The following is an 18,482-nucleotide window of genomic DNA, read 5'->3' on the forward strand; positions in this document are numbered from 1 at the left end:
TATATCCCGCTTACAGTTCCACTTAACACTTGCAGCTCTCTGGCGCCCCCTTACTCTCAGGTCAGATTAGGTACTGCACCCTGGGTAATTAGTCGCCAGAAAGGCTGCCTGCTATGTACTGGCTATTGGGCACGTGGCAGCGACGCGGTAAACTACTCCCACTTAGGCAGGAACAATAATTATCAAACCCGCAGTTGCTTCAGCATAATCCAACAGTCAGCGCACTTTCGCTGCCACCAGCTTCGATTAAACGGGTCCGAAGCTAACCCAACTCAACAGTAACAGTAGCGTATTTTCCCTTCAAGAGACTTAGGGTACGGTTTAGAACAGGAGAACGAACTAATATATAATAGTATATCCCATTAAAATTAATTAGGCAGTGCTTTATCAAAAATATTTTATAAAGAAGATACAAATGAGACAATTGCAAATATGTACATGGGTAATTATAACATAAAGGGAATAAAAGAGAAAAGATAACACTCACATGTTAAAAGCATGACAGGCATCCAGGCTAGTGGAGTTTTTCCATATGTCCCAGCTCATTTGGACGTGCTGCTGGCTTCAGAAGACAAGCAGTCCAGAAGGAGATATCAGCAGAAGCGAGTGAGCTGGGGCTCCTGCCACAAACTTAATACCTTAAGGCTTTGACATCACAGAAGGGCTGGCTTATTCAGACCCTCCTCTCTCTACATTCTGCCTAAACTTTAAACTATTCTCTCTAATTTCTATAACTTCACTACAAAACACGTCATAGTTCTAACAAACCCATCAATCATCTCGGGTTAACGTGAGCATTCTAATGAGATCAAATATGTCCTATCTGGGATAAATATTTACAGAGAAAACCCTACTTCTTTACCAGACGGAGTTAGAAGCCCGAGTTTAAAGGGATGGGTACCTACACCGAGTGGGAATACGAATATATATTTTCGTGTTCTTACCGTAAACATGGTGCATAATATCGTACCAAAACCAAACAAAGGATCTTTCATGAATTTTGGAGCCACTTTACCAGTTCTGACTAGTGAAGGTGGGAGGGGTGAGGGACTTTCCTCTGAGCCTGGAATTTACGACCCCAGGGCAATAAAACCCCCTTCTAGCATACAGTCCGTAGCCCAGAGAGAAACAAGTAGAGTCAGCTAGTGAAGGGGGGGTTTAGCCCACCTCATGAGCTGACAAGCAACTAAACTTATATGATATTTCATACCATATCGTGACAGTGTTTATCCCCTGTTTTTATATACAGTACACAGTGTCTATCCCCTGTCCTTATATACAGTACACAGTGTCTATCTCCTGTCCTTATATACAGTACACAGTGTCTATCCTCTGTTATATACAGTACACAGTGTCTATCCCCTGTCCTTATATACAGTACATAGTGTCTGTATCCCCTGTCCTTATATACAGTACACAGTGTCTATCCTCTGTCCTTATATACAGTACACAGTGTCTATCCCCTGTCCTTATATACAGTACACAGTGTCTATCCCCTGTCCTTATATACAGTACACAGTGTCTATCCCCTGTCCTTATATACAGTACAGTGTCTATCCTCTGTTGTTATATACAGTACACAGTGTCTATCCTCTGTTCTTATATACAGTACACAGTGTCTATCCCCTGTCCTTATATACAGTACACAGTGTCTATCCCCTGTCCTTATATACAGTACACAGTGTCTATCCTCTGTTCTTATATACAGTACACAGTGTCTATCCCCTGTCCTTATATACAGTACACAGTGTCTATCCTCTGTTGTTATATACAGTACACAGTGTCTATCCTCTGTTCTTATATACAGTACACAGTGTCTATCCCGTCCTTATATACAGTACACAGTGTCTGTATCCCCTGTCCTTATATACAGTACACAGTGTCTGTATCCCCTGTCCTTATATACAGTACACAGTGTCTATCTCCTGTCCTTATATACAGTACACAGTGTCTGTATCCCCTGTCCTTATATACAGTACACAGTGTCTATCCCCTGTCCTTATATGCAGTACAGTGTCTGTATCCCCTGTCCTTATATACAGTACACAGTGTCTATCCTCTGTCCTTATATACAGTACACAGTGTCTATCCTCTGTCCTTATATACAGTACACAGTGTCTGTATCCCCTGTCCTTATATACAGTACACAGTGTCTGTATCCCCTGTCCTTATATACAGTACACAGTGTCTGTATCCCCTGTCCTTATATACAGTACACAGTGTCTATCCTCTGGCCTTATATACAGTACACAGTGTCTATCCCCTGTCCTTATATACAGTACACAGTGTCTATCCTCTGTTCTTATATACAGTACACAGTGTCTATCCCCTGTCCTTATATACAGTACACAGTGTCTATCCTCTGTTGTTATATACAGTACACAGTGTCTATCCTCTGTTCTTATATACAGTACACAGTGTCTATCCCCTGTCCTTATATACAGTACACAGTGTCTATCCCCTGTCCTTATATACAGTACACAGTGTCTATCCTCTGTTCTTATATACAGTACAGTGTCTATCCCCTGTCCTTATATACAGTACACAGTGTCTATCCTCTGTCCTTATACACAGTACACAGTGTCTGTATCCCCTGTCCTTATATACAGTACACAGTGTCTATCCTCTGTTGTTATATACAGTACACAATGTCTATCCTCTGTTCTTATATACAGTACACAGTGTCTATCCCCTATCCTTATATACAGTGCCTATCCCCTGTCCTTATATACAGTACAGTGTTTATCCCCTGTCCTTATATACAGTACACAGTGTCTATCCTCTGTCCTTATATACAGTACACAGTGTCTATCCCCTGTCCTTATATACAGTACACAGTGTCTATCCTCTGTCCTTATATACAGTACACAGTGTCTATCCCCTGTCCTTATATACAGTACACAGTGTATATCCCTTGTCCTTACAGTATATACAGTACACAGTGTCTATCCCCTGTCCTTATATACAGTACATAGTGTCTATCCCCTGTCCTTATATACAGTACACAGTGTCTATCCCGTCCTTATATACAGTACACAGTGTCTATCCCCTGTCCTTATATACAGTACACAGTGTCTATCCCCTGTCCTTATATACAGTACACAGTGTCTATCCCCTGTCCTTATATACAGTACACAGTGTCTATCCCCTGTCCTTATATACAGTACACAGTGTCTATCCCCTGTCCTTATATACAGTACACAGTGTCTATCCCCTGTCCTTATATACAGTACACAGTGTCTATCCCGTCCTTATATACAGTACACAGTGTCTATCCCCCGTCCTTATATACAGTACACAGTGTCTATCCCCTGTCCTTATATACAGTACACAGTGTCTATCCCGTCCTTATATACAGTATACAGTGTCTATCCTGTCCTTATATACAGTACACAGTGTCTATCCTCTGTTGTTATATACAGTATACAGTGTCTATCCTGTCCTTATATACAGTACACAGTGTATATCCCCTGTTGTTATATACAGTATACAGTGTCTATCCTGTCCTTATATACAGTACAGTGTCTATCCTCTGTTGTTATATACAGTATACAGTGTCTATCCTGTCCTTATATACAGTACACAGTGTCTATCCTCTGTTGTTATATACAGTACAGTGTCTATCCTGTCCTTATATACAGTACACAGTGTATATCCCCTGTTGTTATATACAGTATACAGTGTCTATCCTGTCCTTATATACAGTACACAGTGTATATCCCCAGTTGTTATATACAGTATACAGTGTCTATCCCCTGTCCTTATACACGGGTACACACTATTTATTGACACCTGCTCATGTTCGCATATAGGTGAGCTTCCGGAAGTATGCAGCACATCATCTTAGTCCGTACAGGTGAGCTCCAGGAAGTCCGTACAGGTGAGCTCCCGGAAATGCTTTATGTGGTGTACAGGTGACTCCGGATATGACGGCCTGTGTAGGTTCGGGTGTTCCCGGAAGTTTCTCAGGTGTAAGGGCGGGGTCACGTGTGGCGCCGTGTGGGCGGAGTCTGCGAGTTTCGGGCAGGTGAGCCGCGTTCTGTATATTGGTCACCTATAGATGAGGACTGTGCGGTGACCGCGGAGCGACGGACACAGGTGCGCCATTCCCAGCACAGTCACCCAGAGATCTCCTGCTATCTGGGTGTGCCTCACACTTGTCGTCGGTGCATGCTGGTACTTGTAGTTCTCCCTGTTATATTCCTGGATTTTTGCTCATGACTTTGTTCCCTCATTGCTTTCCTTATGTGAATTGTAGTTTTCCCTACTCCCTGCCTGTCACTTCTGAGACTTTTAGTTCCTCCTGATGCTTTTGTGAAAATTGTAAGGTCTTCCACCTCTGTAGGTTTCATGATAACTGGCTGATTGTGACTGGGGCCCACTGGGTGTGAATTTTCCCCTGTAGTTAGTGCATGTTGGGACTTGTAGTTCCCCTGTGTTATAAGTAATGATTGGCGCCATATTTAATGCACCTTTCTTGTTAGGACCTGCGCCTCCTGGACTGATGGATCCGGTCGTGTCTCTGCTGCGGCTCCTCGCGGGTCTGTGCAGCCTGTGTCTGGTGCTGGGTGAGTGCAGGGTACATGACAAGGTGGCGGGCTCTGCTCTGGGGGGAGTCAGGCCGCTGCCGGGCTCCTGTGTAGATATAGTCCATGTTATAGCTGTGTTCTCTATCTTGTGTATGCAAAAATGGGAATGTTCCCTGAAAGGGGAGGAGAAGTCTGGGCCCTAGAGTGAACTGTGTAATGCAGACCCCTCCTCAGTGTTTGAAACATGAGCCCTCAACATTACAGGAATTGGAATAAACTAAATATTTTAAGTTCTGTAGAGCGGACCCGCCTCCGCCCAAATGATCCTGCTGTAGAGCGGACCCGCCTTCGCCCAAATGATCCTGCTGTGGAGCGGACCCGCCTCCGCCCAAATGATCCTGCTGTAGAGCGGACCCGCCTTCGCCCAAATGATCCTGCTGTGGAGCGGACCCGCCTCCGCCCAAATGATCCTGCTGCGGAGCGGACCCGCCTCCGCCCAAATGATCCTGCTGCGGAGCGGACCCGCCTCCGCCCAAATGATCCTGCTGCTGAGCGGACCCGCCTCCACCCAAATGATCCTGCTGTAGAGCGGACCCGCCTCCGCCCAAATGATCCTGCTGTAGAGCGGACCCGCCTCCGCCCAAATGATCCTGCTGTAGAGCGGACCCGCCTCCGCCCAAATGATCCTGCTGCAGAGCGGACCCGCCTCCGCCCAAATGATCCTGCTGCTGAGCGGACCCGCCTCCGCCCAAATGATCCTGCTGCTGAGCGGACCCGCCTCCGCCCAAATGATCCTGCTGCTGAGCGGACCCGCCTCCGCCCAAATGATCCTGCTGCTGAGCGGACCCGCCTCCGCCCAAATGATCCTGCTGCGGAGCGGACCCGCCTCCGCCCAAATGATCCTGCTGCTGAGCGGACCCGCCTCCGCCCAAATGATCCTGCTGCTGAGCGGACCCGCCTCCGCCCAAATGATCCTGCTGCGGAGCGGACCCGCCTCCGCCCAAATGATCCTGCTGCGGAGCGGACCCGCCTCCGCCCAAATGATCCTGCTGCGGAGCGGACCCGCCTCCGCCCAAATGATCCTGCTGCTGAGCGGACCCGCCTCCGCCCAAATGATCCTGCTGCTGAGCGGACCCGCCTCCGCCCAAATGATCCTGCTGCGGAGCGGACCCGCCTCCGCCCAAATGATCCTGCTGCGGAGCGGACCCGCCTCCGCCCAAATGATCCTGCTGCGGAGCGGACCCGCCTCCGCCCAAATGATCCTGCTGCGGAGCGGACCCGCCTCCGCCCAAATGATCCTGCTGCGGAGCGGACCCGCCTCCGCCCAAATGATCCTGCTGCGGAGCGGACCCGCCTCCGCCCAAATGATCCTGCTGCGGAGCGGACCCGCCTCCGCCCAAATGATCCTGCTGCGGAGCGGACCCGCCTCCGCCCAAATGATCCTGCTGCGGAGCGGACCCGCCTCCGCCCAAATGATCCTGCTGCGGAGCGGACCCGCCTCCGCCCAAATGATCCTGCTTCGGACCCGCCTCCGCCCAAGTGATCCGACTGCGGAGCGGACCCGCTTCCCCCCAAATGATCCGGCTGCGGAGCGATCCACAATGATGAGACTCCATTAGCCGTTCTCACCCGGTTGATCTACAGATGGTTTCTGTGCCGAGATCCTGTACAATCCGCCTCACTATGCCGGGTACACACGGCCATCTTGGAGATCGGCCCAGTTGCGACTGTGAATTACAGACATGAGCGTCCCGTGTGCTCATCCTCGGGGCAGATGGCTGCCGGAGCTGTGTACATTACATGCATTATTCTGGTCTGTAAATAGATTTTTTCCCTATTCCCACCATGGTTTAGTGGCGCATATGGGCTGAGTATATGCTTGTGCGAACCATTCCTTAACTGCAGATGTGAAGGCCACACATTGTGGGGGGAGTAGATGACCTGCCGCTCCCTGACATGGATCCCGCACATGATCCCTGGTGGGTGACATCACACTGACGCCTTATCACAAACCCTCCAGAGGCATCGGGGGGGTGATCCTTGGATTCTGGCTCCAGAGCGCTGCTGTGACTCCTAGATTGTGACAGCGGGAGGTTGGTGCAGCCCCCTGGGGTCACGGATACTGGATCTACCTAAGATTGATAGTCGGGGCTCTCGGGCACGTCGGATTGTTGGTGATCTAGGGCGCACTCACACAGCACCGTCATGGTGCAGGCTATGCAATAATTTCCCGAGTCCCGTCTCCTTGTGTCACCACAGCTCTCCTCGTCCGTGACCTCATCGCTTTCAGCCATCCTTCCTCCTCCAGTTTCTGCCTCGTGTAATTCCTGTTATTAGGGTGTGGAGTGAGTGTATAAGTATGTGACCCCCTGCGCGGACACATATATGATGGTTGTTATTCCTGACAAGCAGGGAACGTCGGGGAAATGTCGCCACAAGTGTCAGGTAGTTTATTATTAATGAGCTGCGAGCTCTCCAGACACCCGTCCTGTCCGGAGCGGCGGCCAAGTCCCCACGTGCCTCATGTAAAGCCTTTGTAGCCGCGCCATCAAATATCCCTGCAGTGTATCTGTCTGGAGAGCAGGCAGGTAAATGGCAGTAGTACAGACAGGGGCAAAGGGGATGCACGATGGGGAAGGAGGCTGCGGGATTTAAAGGAACATACAGCTTTTGATATGGAGTCATGTTCTGGAGGTGATCTGTCATCAGCGCCATCTTGTAAGATGTCTGTAGAGTTTATCCCATCGCTTGTGTGACTTGTACCAGTGATCACTTGGTCGCCTAGCTGTGTTTGGCACCTCACGATCACATCATGCGGCGGTCGGAGATATATGTGATCACATCAGCTACTCTTCGTGCCCTCTGTTTGACACAGGCATCATCCCTTCTGTATGGAGCGGGCTCAGCTCCTGAGCAAGCACCGTACAAAAAGTGTGCACATCCACCATATATTATTTATTTATATAGCACCATGGTGCTGTACATGAGAAGGGGTTACATACAAATTACAGAGATCACTTACAGTAAGCATACTAACAATTACAGACTGATACAGAGGGGCGAGCACCCTGCCCTTGCGGGCTTACATTCTACAGGATGGTGAGGAAGGAGACAGTAGGTTGAGAGTTGCAGGAGCTCCGGTGTTTTTTTGAGGCTGTAGCTACGGTAGTGATGAGGAGGCAACGGGGTTACTGCAGGCTGTAGGCTTTCCTGAAGAGGTGGGTTTTCAGGTTCCATCTGAAGGATCTGAATGTGGTTGATAGTCGGATGTGTTGGGGCACAGAATTCCAGAGGATGGGGGATATTCGGGAGAAGTCTTGGAGGCGGTTGGGTCAGGAGCGGATAAGTGTGGAGGAGAGGAGGAGGTCTTAGCAGGCCCGGAGACTACGTGAGGGAAGATATCGGGAGATTAGTTCAGAGATATATGGAGGAGACAGGTTATGGATGGATTTGTAGGTCAGTATTAGTAATTTCAACTGGATACGCTGAGGGAGTGGGAGCCAGTGAAGATTTGCGAGGAGAGAGATGAATTAGTCGGGCAGCAGAGTTAAGGATGGACTGGAGGGGTGTGAGAGTGTTAGTAGGGAGGCCACAGAAAAGGATGTTGCAGTAGTCAAGGCGGGAGATGATGAGGGCATGCACAAGCATTTTAGTAGAGTGACTGTTGAGGAAAGGACGGAGTCTGGAGATATTTTTGAGCTGGAGGCGACAGGAGGTGGAAGGAGCTTGGATGTGCGGTTTGAAGGACAGGGCAGAGTCGAGGATTATTCTAAGGCAGCAGACTTCCGGTACGGGGGAAAGCGTGATGTCGTTAATTGCGATAGATAGATCAGGTAAGGAAGATCTATGAGATGGAGGAAAGATGATGAGTTCAGATTTGTTCACGTTGAGTTTGAGGAAGCGAGATGAGGATATGGCTGATAGACACTCCGGGATTCTGGACAGCAGAGAGGTGACATCTGGGCCAGAGAGGTAGATCTGAGTGTCATCAGCATAAGGTGGTACTGGAAGCCATGGGACTTTGAGTTGTCCCAGGCCAAGTGTATAGATTGAGAAGAGAAGGGTCCTAGAACAGAGCCTTGGGGGGGACTCCAACAGAGAGAGGGTGGGATGAGGAGGTAGAGTGGGAGTGGGAGACGCTGAATGTGCGGTTAGATAGGTACGAGGAGATCCAGGATAAGGCGAGGTCTATGATGCCAAAGGAGGAGAGGATCTGTAGTAGGAGGCAGTGGTAAACTGTGTCGAAAGCAGAGGACAGGTCAAGAAAGAGGAGTACAGAGTATTGTCTGTTAGCTTTGGTCAGGACAGTCTCAGTGGAATGATGGGGACGGAAACCAGATTGTAGTTAGATGAGAGGTGGGAGGAAACTTCAGCGTGGACGTGCTGCTCCAGGATTTTGGAAGCGAATGGGATCAGCGATATTGGGCGATAGCTGGACATAGCTGTTGGATCGAGGGTTGGCTCTTTAAGCATAGTCGTGATTGTGGCATGTTTGAAAGCAGAACGGAAGGTGCCAGAAGTTAGTGATGGGATGAAGAGATGGGTTAGAGATGGGATAAGTGGTGGTGAGGTTGAAAGGCGGCGGATGTTGCTAAGGGAAAGATCAGCTTCGAGTGGTAGCTCTACGTTCCGCTCTTCCTCCATGTCTGCTTCTAGCACTTTAGGTAGGGGTGAGCGCCATGTGTCTCGTCGCCACCACACCTCGATGACTTAAGACAACATATTGTGCAATCGCTTCTCTCCTGCAGAATCCCTTGTACCTGTCCTCATCCTCATAACGATGCGTCACTGGTAACGACCTGATGAGGAATAATTACAACCCCTAATTTTCTATTGTTGCTTTGTATTTTTGTTGCTTAAGTAACATCGGGTGAAGCCAGAAAAGTAGCTCACCGAAAAATAAGTGTGAGCACCTCTTCATTTTTGTTTTCCCTGCTTTATCGGTTTTTCTCATATGCCCCCCAAAAATAAAAATCCCAAGCTTATCCCACCCATTAAAGAAAAAAGAAAAAAACGGACCGTACACGGAAGACAAATGGATGGTGTCCGTGTGATGTCTGTGTTTTTTTTTTTTTTTTTCCTTTTTCCCACAGATCTATTGATTTGAAGGATCTGGACATTTTACACGTTTTTTTAAATAATATAAATAAACTGTAATGTGTGAACAGCGCCATAGACTGTAAGGGGTACATGTATTATCCGCAAAAAAACCGGATCTTTGAATGGAGCCTTAAACTGTCTATGAAGTCAGAGTATCTAAGCCGTTAGTGTGTGATACTTTTTTCCCCACTGTATGAACACAGCCTGACCAGGTTCAGTAAAAAGTATTTAGTCGGCCACCAATTGTGATAGTTCTCCCTCTTAAAAAGATGAGAGAGGCCTGTAATTGACATCATAGGTAGACCACAACTATGAGAGTCAAAATGAGAAAACAAATCCAGAAAATCACCGCGTCTGATTTGGCAAGATTTACAGTTATATGAAAAAGTTTGTGCACCCCTGTTAATCTTAAGCTTAATGTTTTATAAAAATTGTTTTTTTGCAACAGCTATTTCAGTTTCATATATCTAATAACTGTTGGACACAGTAATGTTTCTGCCTTGAAATGAGGTTTATTGTACTAACAGAAAATGTGCAATCTGCATTCAAACAAAATTTGACAGGTGCATAAGTATGGGCACCCTTATCATTTTCTGGTTTTAAAGGGACTCTGTCACCTGAATTTGGAGGGAACAATCTTCAGCCGCAGGGGCGGAGTTTTCGGGTGTTTGATTCACCCTTTCCTTACCCGCTGGCTGCATGCTGGCTGCAAAATTGGATTGAAGTTCATTCTCTGTCCTCCATAGTACATGCCTGCACAAGGCAAGATTGCCTTGTACAGGCGTGTACTATGGAGGACAAAGAATGAACTTCAATCCAATATTGCAGCCAGCATGCAGCCAGCGTGTAAGGAAAGGGTGAATCAAACACCCGAAAACCCCGACCCTATGGCTGAAGATTGTTCCCTCCAAATTCAGGTGACAGAGTCCCTTTAAAATACTCCTACCTACTTTTTGCTGACTTACTAAAACACTTTTTATTCAGGGCGTGGCCTAGCAGGCGATGTGAACAGACGTGCAACAGAGCTCTCCCGCTTCATTATCTCTGTATTAACCCCTTAGAGGCGCCGCCGAGCGCAAATCATACTCTCAGGAGTGCACATAGTCTCGGGGAGCGAGGTGTGACCCGAAGGAACGGAATCTTATCTGAGGATGACACGCAGGAGACAGAAGGAGCTGACAGCTGCGGGAAGCTCACAGGCCCAAGATGGCGCTGAGACTGCAGAGGAGGCGGCGAGGGCAAGCGCTGCTTATCAGAGGAAGATGGATGTGATTGCTAAGTTGGAGCGATTTGCCAGGTCAGAGGAGGCTGTAAATCTACAGTCAGAGGCTGGAAGTGTGGAGTCTGGAGCAGCTGGTGCCCCCGGAGATCAGCAGGAAGGAGGGGCTCAGCTACAGTGCAGTGGGTCAGACCAGGGATCTCCTACAAGGGCCGCAGGAGCTGTTCTGCCTGCACAGTCTGACATGCCAGAAATGGAGGAGCCGACTCTGAAGGACATATTTTCAGTGGTGATGTACTGTAAGTCTGCCCTGGGGGCTCTAAACCTACGAGCGGATGAATTAAAGGGAGAGATGGTCGCTTTAAACTCTGCTATGCGTAAAGTTGAAAAGAGAGTGGAAGAGGTGGAAGAAAGGGTTGGGAGTGCAGAAGATCGGATTGGTGAATTGTTAAACAGGGAAAAAAAGTATATTCAACGTATTGCTGATCTGGAGTTTAAGACTGATGACCTTGAAAACCGATCCCGCAGGAACAACCTAAGGATTGTGGGGGTCCCAGAAAAGGCGGAAGGGAGCAACCCCACGGCTTATATTGAGGCATGGCTAAAAAACGCTGTGGGTGGAGATGGCCTTACTAAGATGTTTGCCGTTGAAAGAGCGCACCGTGTGCCCACCAGACCCCTCCCCCCGGCTCGGCCCCAAGAGTTATCTTGGCTAAAATTCTGAACTATCAGGACCGAGACATTTTGTTGAGGAAAGCCAGGAATTGTGATGAGCTGACCATTGATGGTAATCGGGTCTCCCTTTATCCGGATTACTCTGCGGCGGTCCAAAAGCTTCGGATGAAGTTTGGAGAGGTCAAGAGGAGGTTGCGAGACTTAGATGTCCGTTATTCAATGATTTACCCAGCAAAATTAAGGGTGGTGGCTCTGGATCGGGTGCATTTTTTCCAAAATCCAGAGGAGGCGTCACAATGGCTGGATCTCAATACTAAGCATGTCAAAACGGGGCAGACCCGCTGAAACTGATTTAAGTGCTACTGAGGCAATTGTTAACCCTTCACTGTTATGTTTGGTTTGATAGTTAACTGGTACTTATACTGTGACTTTATGGTATATTGATATCATCAGGTTGTGTTCGGCGGCGCAACGAAATTTGCATTTTGGCTATGGTGGGCGGGGGAGCTGAAGGAACGCAGAGTTTTTATCGTTAGGCTGTGAAACAGCGTTCCCAGATCTCAAATTGAGAGGGAGAGTTTATTTTGATATTCTAAGAGTAGAGAGGAGTTGGGTGGGCTTAAAGAGAGGGGAGAGATAGAGAGTTATTTCAGTTGGGAATTGGGGATGGGGGGGGGAGGAGGGAGGGGGTGGGAGTTGGGGTTGAGACCTTAGGGAGCTTGAACTCATTCATTGTTTCTATAAGCTATAATGGGTGGGGAGGTTAAAATCCTAAGTTGGAATGTTAGGGGCCTTGCAAATGCTACTAAAAGAACAGCTATTTTCCAATATGTACTGAAACAGAGGCCTTCAGTGATATGTCTGCAGGAAACTCACCTAGTGAAGGAAAAGGTTGCTATTCTACAGAAGAGATGGGTGAGAAAGGCGTATCACTCAACGTTCTCAAATTATGCCAGAGGTGTGTCAATTTTGATACACGTTAGTGTTCCGTTTGAAGAGATTGAGGTAACCACCGATAAAGACGGCCAATTTGTGTTTTTAGTATGCAAGATATTTAACAGGTTAATTTGTATTGTGTCAATTTATATTCCACCACCATATTCCAAGAAAAAGATACAGGAGATTCTGGAAATTACGGGTAGGTGGGATGGGGTGCCCCTCCTTATAGTGGGGGATGTGAACAATATATCTAATGATCACTGGGACAAGGGTAGACATGCAGAGTTGAGAAGTGAAGGGAACTCTACTCCTTTTGGAAATTATCTAAGAGAAATAGGCCCTAGACTGTCCTCCTTCTGGATAGTTGTTTTAAATCGTATTGAACTGGTGTATGGATGTTCTGTCCCTAGGGTTCCACTGACTTGCATATTGGGATATGTGGAGGAAATTGTTACGGACAACATGTTTAAAATAGCTATTGCACGATTGTTATTCATTGCTAGGAAATTGATCGCCAAATTTTGGATTAGAGAGGAACCTCCAACAAGAAGAGACTTTCTTAAGCAAGCGGAGCATATACTTACTTTGGAGAAAAGTATCTACACCAAAAGGAATAAGCTGGACATCTTCCACAAGCTGTGGCAACCGTGGATGGACTTGAATTAGGATGATAAATGAGAATATAGGGAACCTAGTATTCAATGGAAATATAACGGATGTTTATTCAAATGGTTGTATGATGATGGGAAGTGGGGTGGCTCTGGCTGAGGTCTCGGGTTGGGCAGGGTGGGGGGGCTCTGGGTCGGGGGGGAAAAAGTTATCTGTAAATGTTTAATGAAACATTGCCATGAGAAATATTCTGATTGTTTATTCTTTGCGGATAATAAAAATCTATCTGATAAAAAAAAAAAACACTTTTTATTCGGACTCCCATGACAGCACTACGAGAGAGGGGATCCGCCCTTCAGGAACAGGAAACCTACAGATACAAAAGGGCGGCACATCTCCCCATGCATCAGTTGGTTTCCTGTTCCTGGAGGGACAGGATCCTACAGATTTCATCTCGTAAGGAGCCCAGGCCGGCCGGTCGAATCTGGTAGCGGGGGGGTCTCCTACCTCGACCGGTGCGGAAAGTCCTGGAGACACCACGGTGGTCCAGGCTGGACTGCACGTCAGTGGCGTTGGCAGCAGGGAGCAGGGTCCGGAGGATTCCTTGTCTCCGGAAGCCGGCGTTTGTAAGTTTCATTCCCCCCCCCCTGAGCAGACGGCGGCAGTGAGGTGCGGTGGTGTGGTTGCGGCGTCGGAAGTGGAGCGCCGTCCGGAGCACTGCTGGGCATTCCCGGCGTCCTGCATCGCTCACCGAGCGTTTCTGGAACGCTGGGGCGCCGGGGGTGGAGCCGGCAGGCGCTTCCGGTTTGCGGGTTGACTTCGCATGCGCGGTCTTTCCAAAATGGCGGTGCCCATGGTCCGGTCGCCGGTTCTTCTGTACTACCACCGCTAACCTCCCAGCTGCAGCCTGATCATCAGGAACCAATGGGGAACACGCCAGGTGGCCTGCTGACCGGAATACAGGGGGATATAAGCAGGTGTTGGCGATAGAACCCTGCTTTTGGCCACAGCTTCATCATGGCAGATGATGGTGAGCAGCAGCCTCAACTTCTGGATAAAGTACGGCAGGAAGCCGTGGGAAAGGAGCATATCAGAAGTGACCAGTCCAGCCGTAAAAGCTCGTCCAGGCAAGGATCTAGAGCTTCGACTGGCAAGGAGCCCCCTCGTGTTCCGGTACCTTTCTCTTTGGCGTACACTGGTAAGTGATCTACGTGAATGTTCACTCAGTGACGCGGGCCCCTTATACTTTGTCATTCTAGGGGAAGAGAAGTGCAAAGTCGAAACATAAGGAGTGTGCCCTATGTGAAGTTCCCTTACCAGATTCCTACCCTAAAAAATTGTGTGCCTCCTGTATACAACAGACGGTGAGGTTTACAGGAGTGGAGGGATTGAGTGACATCAGGCTAGATAGATGGTATCACCCTTATTGTCCTCCCCTAGGTAGCGGAAGAATCTGCTTCTACGGCTAATCTGCGTGAGATGATCCGTACAGAAGTAAGGGAATCCCTGCGGTCTATGTCCCAGGCGGGAAGTTCAAAACAGAGAGCCTCGGTGATCTCTGATTCGTCAGAGGAAGATAAAGAGGAAGGTTCTTATCGCTCAAATCTCTCTTCCTCGTCATCAGAAGAGGAATCTGGCCGATTCTGTCTGCCTCTGGACCGGGTGGATAAGTTAGTCAAGTCGGTCAGAGGTACGATGGGCCTAGAAGAGCCTAAGACTCAGCTTTCCCGTCAGGAGCTAATGTTCAGCGGCTTGGAACACAAGAAACGCAGATCCTTCCCGGTGATTGATAAGATTCAAGACCTGATTCTCCGGGAATGGAAAAAACCGGAGACGAAAGGTTCTTTGCCACCGGCTTTAAAGCGCAGGTATCCCTTTGAAGATACGGATGTGGATACCTGGGACAAGGCCCCTAAATTAGATGCGGCGGTGGCGAAGGCATCTAAGAAAGCAGCTTTACCTTTCGAGGACATGGGGTCCCTTAAAGACCCTCTTGACAGGAAGGCGGAGATCTTCCTTAAGGGTACGTGGGAGATGGCAGCCGGATCCTTGAGGCCAGCAGTGGCTGCGACTTGTACAGCCAGATCCCTAATGGTCTGGTTGGAACAGTTGGAATCCCAGCTTAAAGAAGGCGCCTCCAGGAATTCTATTCTAGGTGCGCTTCCAGTGATTCAGGATGCTGCGGCTTTCTTGTCGGACGCGTCGGTGGACTCGGTCAGAATGGCGGCCAGAGCAGCAGGACTCTCCAACGCGGCTCGTAGAGCCTTATGGTTGAAGTGTTGGTCGGGGGATATCCAGTCAAGATCCAAATTATGCGCTATCCCATGTAAAGGGGAATATCTCTTTGGGCCAACCTTGGATGAGCTGCTCGAAAAGGCTGGAGATGATAAGAAGAAATTTCCTAATTTGTCATCAGCTTCTTACCGGCGTCCATTTAACAGAAGGAGATTTGGTCGTGGAAGGAAGCGCGTATCCTCACCCTCTAGAGAAAATTTTAGATGGGAGGATAGACGCAGGAGAGGTACGGGTTACATGTTTCGCCGTTCCTCAAAAGAACGTAAGAAACCAGACCAATGACTAGCAATCCCTGTGGGAGGGAGATTGTCAACCTTCTCTTCCGCATGGACTAACATCACGAATAGTGTCTGGGTCCGAGGTATTGTATCGGAAGGCCTAAAATTGGAATTTGTTCATTGGCCTCGTGATAAGTTTATGCTAACCCCCTTGCGTTCCTCCACTATTGAGCAGACGGCCTTAGAGTCAGAGGTCATGACTTTATGCCGTAAAAATGTACTGATTGAGGTTCCGGAGTCAGAGAGAGGAAGAGGATTCTACTCTCCTCTTTTTTTTGATTCAAAAACCAGACAAGTCGTTCAGGACTATTATCAATCTTAAATCCCTTAATGAATACCTGGTTAATACCACGTTTAAAATGGAGTCAATCAGTTCTGCAATAAAGATGTTGTTTAAACACTGCTTCATGGTAGTTGTGGACTTAAAGGATGCATACTATCATGTTCCTATCCACGAAAACTTCCAGAAGTTTCTACGTGTGGCGGTGTCTATGGGAGGTATTGTTCGCCATTTTCAATTTAGAGCCCTTCCCTTCGGCCTCTCAACGTCTCCCCGGGTATTTACTAAAGTAGTTGCGGAGGTTATGGCGCACTTACGTGAATCCGATATTCTCATTGTTCCTTATCTGGATGATTTCCTAATAGTGGGGAACTCAGTAGACCATTGCCTGGCTCAGGTTAAAACAGCTATATTTAAACTGGAAAATCTGGGCTGGATCATAAATTATGCTAAATCCCGATTGCAACCCCTAAAGACCCAGAGGTTCCTAGGGCTGCTGTTAAATTCCGAGTCCCAACAATGCTGTCTTCCGCCTGATAAATTACTTCATATCCAACAACAGGTGTTAAAAGCAATTAATAAACCATCCATGACCCTTAGACAGGGTATGTCTTTGTTAGGTTCCCTAACTTCCTGTATCCCCGCCGTCCGTTGGGCCCAGTTCCACTCCAGGCCTTTACAGTTTGACGTACTACATTATGATAGGGTCTTACAGGGTTCCTTGCAGGGTCAGATGACATTGAGTCCAGGGGTTCTTACATCTCTTAGATGGTGGCTAGAGGAAGACAATCTGTCAGCAGGAGTTCCCTGGGTGACTCAGGTGACTCGGGTAATCACAACAGACGCCAGCCCCACGGGGTGGGGGGCTCACATGGGTGACGTGGTAGTCCAGGGTCTATGGGACCCCCAAACATCAGCCTCTTCCAATCAGAAGGAGTTGATGGCAATTGAATTCTCAATTAAGGAACTCCTCGTGTATCTACAGGGTCACCATGTGAAAATCCTCTCCGACAACCAGGTGGCAGTGGCCTACGTGAATCACCAAGGTGGAACACGCTCCGAGTTCCTGATGGAAATAGCGGACCGCCTGCTCCGGATAGCGGAAAACCATTTTCGATCTTTAACAGCAGTGCATATAAAAGGGAAGGAAAATATAAGGGCGGACTTTCTAAGTCGAAACACCTTAAGACAAGGAGAATGGTCTCTGAACTCAAAAATCTTCAACCAGATTGTCCGCAGGTGGGGTCATCCAGAGGTGGACTTATTTGCCAGCAAGGACAACAGAAAAACGAAAATATTCTGTTCCTTGAATCCCAGGGAATATCCGCTGGCAGTGGATGCCTTCCTGATCAGATGGGATTTCCGGTTGGCTTATGCGTTCACCCCGCTAAACCTGTTGCCTCTGGTGGTCAAAAAGATAAGGGAGGATCAAGCGAGAATCATACTGATCGCTCCGTTCTGGCCCCGAAGAGCTTGGTTCTCCTGGCTCAGGACCATGTCGGTGGAAGACCCCTGGGTACTGCCGGACATCCCGGACCTACTTCATCAAGGTCCGATCAACCATCCACAAGTGAAGGGTCTCCATTTGACGGCATGGTCTTTGAGAGGTCACTGTTAAAAAACAGAGGATTTTCTCCAAATCTCATTGATACCCTTATGAAGAGTAGAAAACTCATAACAACTAAGATCTACTCTAGAACTTGGAGGAAGTTTCTGGCCTCTTCAAATTTTAATATCGAAGAGGGTTTACCAATTAACCAGATTCTAGAATTCCTGCAGAGAGGGCTAGAGCTAAATCTATCCACGAGTACGCTAAAAGTACAAGTCTCAGCCCTAGGGGCCCTATTTTCTTGTAACATTGCTGGTAATTATTGGGTATCAAGGTTCATCAAAGCAGCTAGTAGGTCCAGACCTATACACAGGAATAGGTCAATGCCTTGGGATCTCAATCTAGTCCTCTCTGCTTTGACTAAAGAACCGTTTGAGTCTTTACATTCAGCCTCACTTAAATTACTATCCCTCAAAACAGCATTTTTGGTGGCAATTACATCTGCTCGTAGGGTAGGAGACATACAGGCTCTTTCTAGGCTCTCCCCCTATACAGAGTTTCTACAGGACAGAGTAGTCCTCAGACCAGATCCAGCTTATTTACCGAAAGTGGCCTCAGATTTTCATAGATCTCAGGAGATAGTTCTACCATCATTTCTCCCTAATCCTTCTAATTCCAAAGAAGAGTTACTCCATACGTTAGATGTTAGGAGATGTCTCTTAGAATATATATCAGTCACTGATGCTTGGAAGAGAGAGGAGGCTTTGTTTCTATCCTTCCAAGGTCCCAGGAAAGGTCTTAGAGTGTCAAAGTGCACGTTAGCGAAGTGGATTAGGGAGGCTATCTCTCTGGCTTATACTGCAGGTGGAAGTCCTGTTCCGCAGAATCTGAGGGCACATTCCACCCGGGCCATGGCTACATCCTGGGCTGAAAGATCTGGAGTTTCCATCGACCAGATATGTAAGGCGGCTACGTGGTCATCCCCTTCCACCTTTTTCAAGCACTATAG

General features: G+C 48.0%; 2 protein-coding genes across 5 annotated transcripts in view; one reads left to right on the top strand and one right to left on the bottom strand.

The window, feature by feature from the left end:
• The window catches only part of LOC138677276 (mitochondrial adenyl nucleotide antiporter SLC25A23-like), a 36,435-nt gene extending 32,576 nt beyond the window's left edge, over positions 1–3,859 (bottom strand). The window contains exon 1 of one of the 2 annotated variants that reach the window (XM_069767300.1): positions 3,793–3,859. The gene's annotated coding sequence lies outside the window, so the exon portion shown is untranslated. Of the gene's footprint in view, positions 1–3,779 lie in introns of both variants that reach the window. The other variant, XM_069767301.1, reaches the window with a different exon arrangement.
• Positions 3,860–3,961: 102 nt separating this feature from the next.
• The window catches only part of CRB3 (crumbs cell polarity complex component 3), a 29,080-nt gene continuing 14,559 nt past the window's right edge, over positions 3,962–18,482 (top strand). The window contains exons 1-2 of one of the 3 annotated variants that reach the window (XM_069767305.1): positions 3,962–4,027; positions 4,485–4,568. In XM_069767305.1, the coding sequence (XP_069623406.1) occupies positions 4,505–4,568 (64 nt within the window). In that variant the 5' untranslated portion in view covers positions 3,962–4,027; positions 4,485–4,504. Of the gene's footprint in view, positions 4,177–4,484; positions 4,569–18,482 lie in introns of all 3 variants that reach the window. The other 2 variants (XM_069767304.1, XM_069767306.1) reach the window with 2 other exon arrangements.

This window comes from Ranitomeya imitator, chromosome 4, assembly GCF_032444005.1.
Source record: "Ranitomeya imitator isolate aRanImi1 chromosome 4, aRanImi1.pri, whole genome shotgun sequence".
Taxonomy (NCBI): Eukaryota; Metazoa; Chordata; class Amphibia; order Anura; family Dendrobatidae; genus Ranitomeya; species Ranitomeya imitator.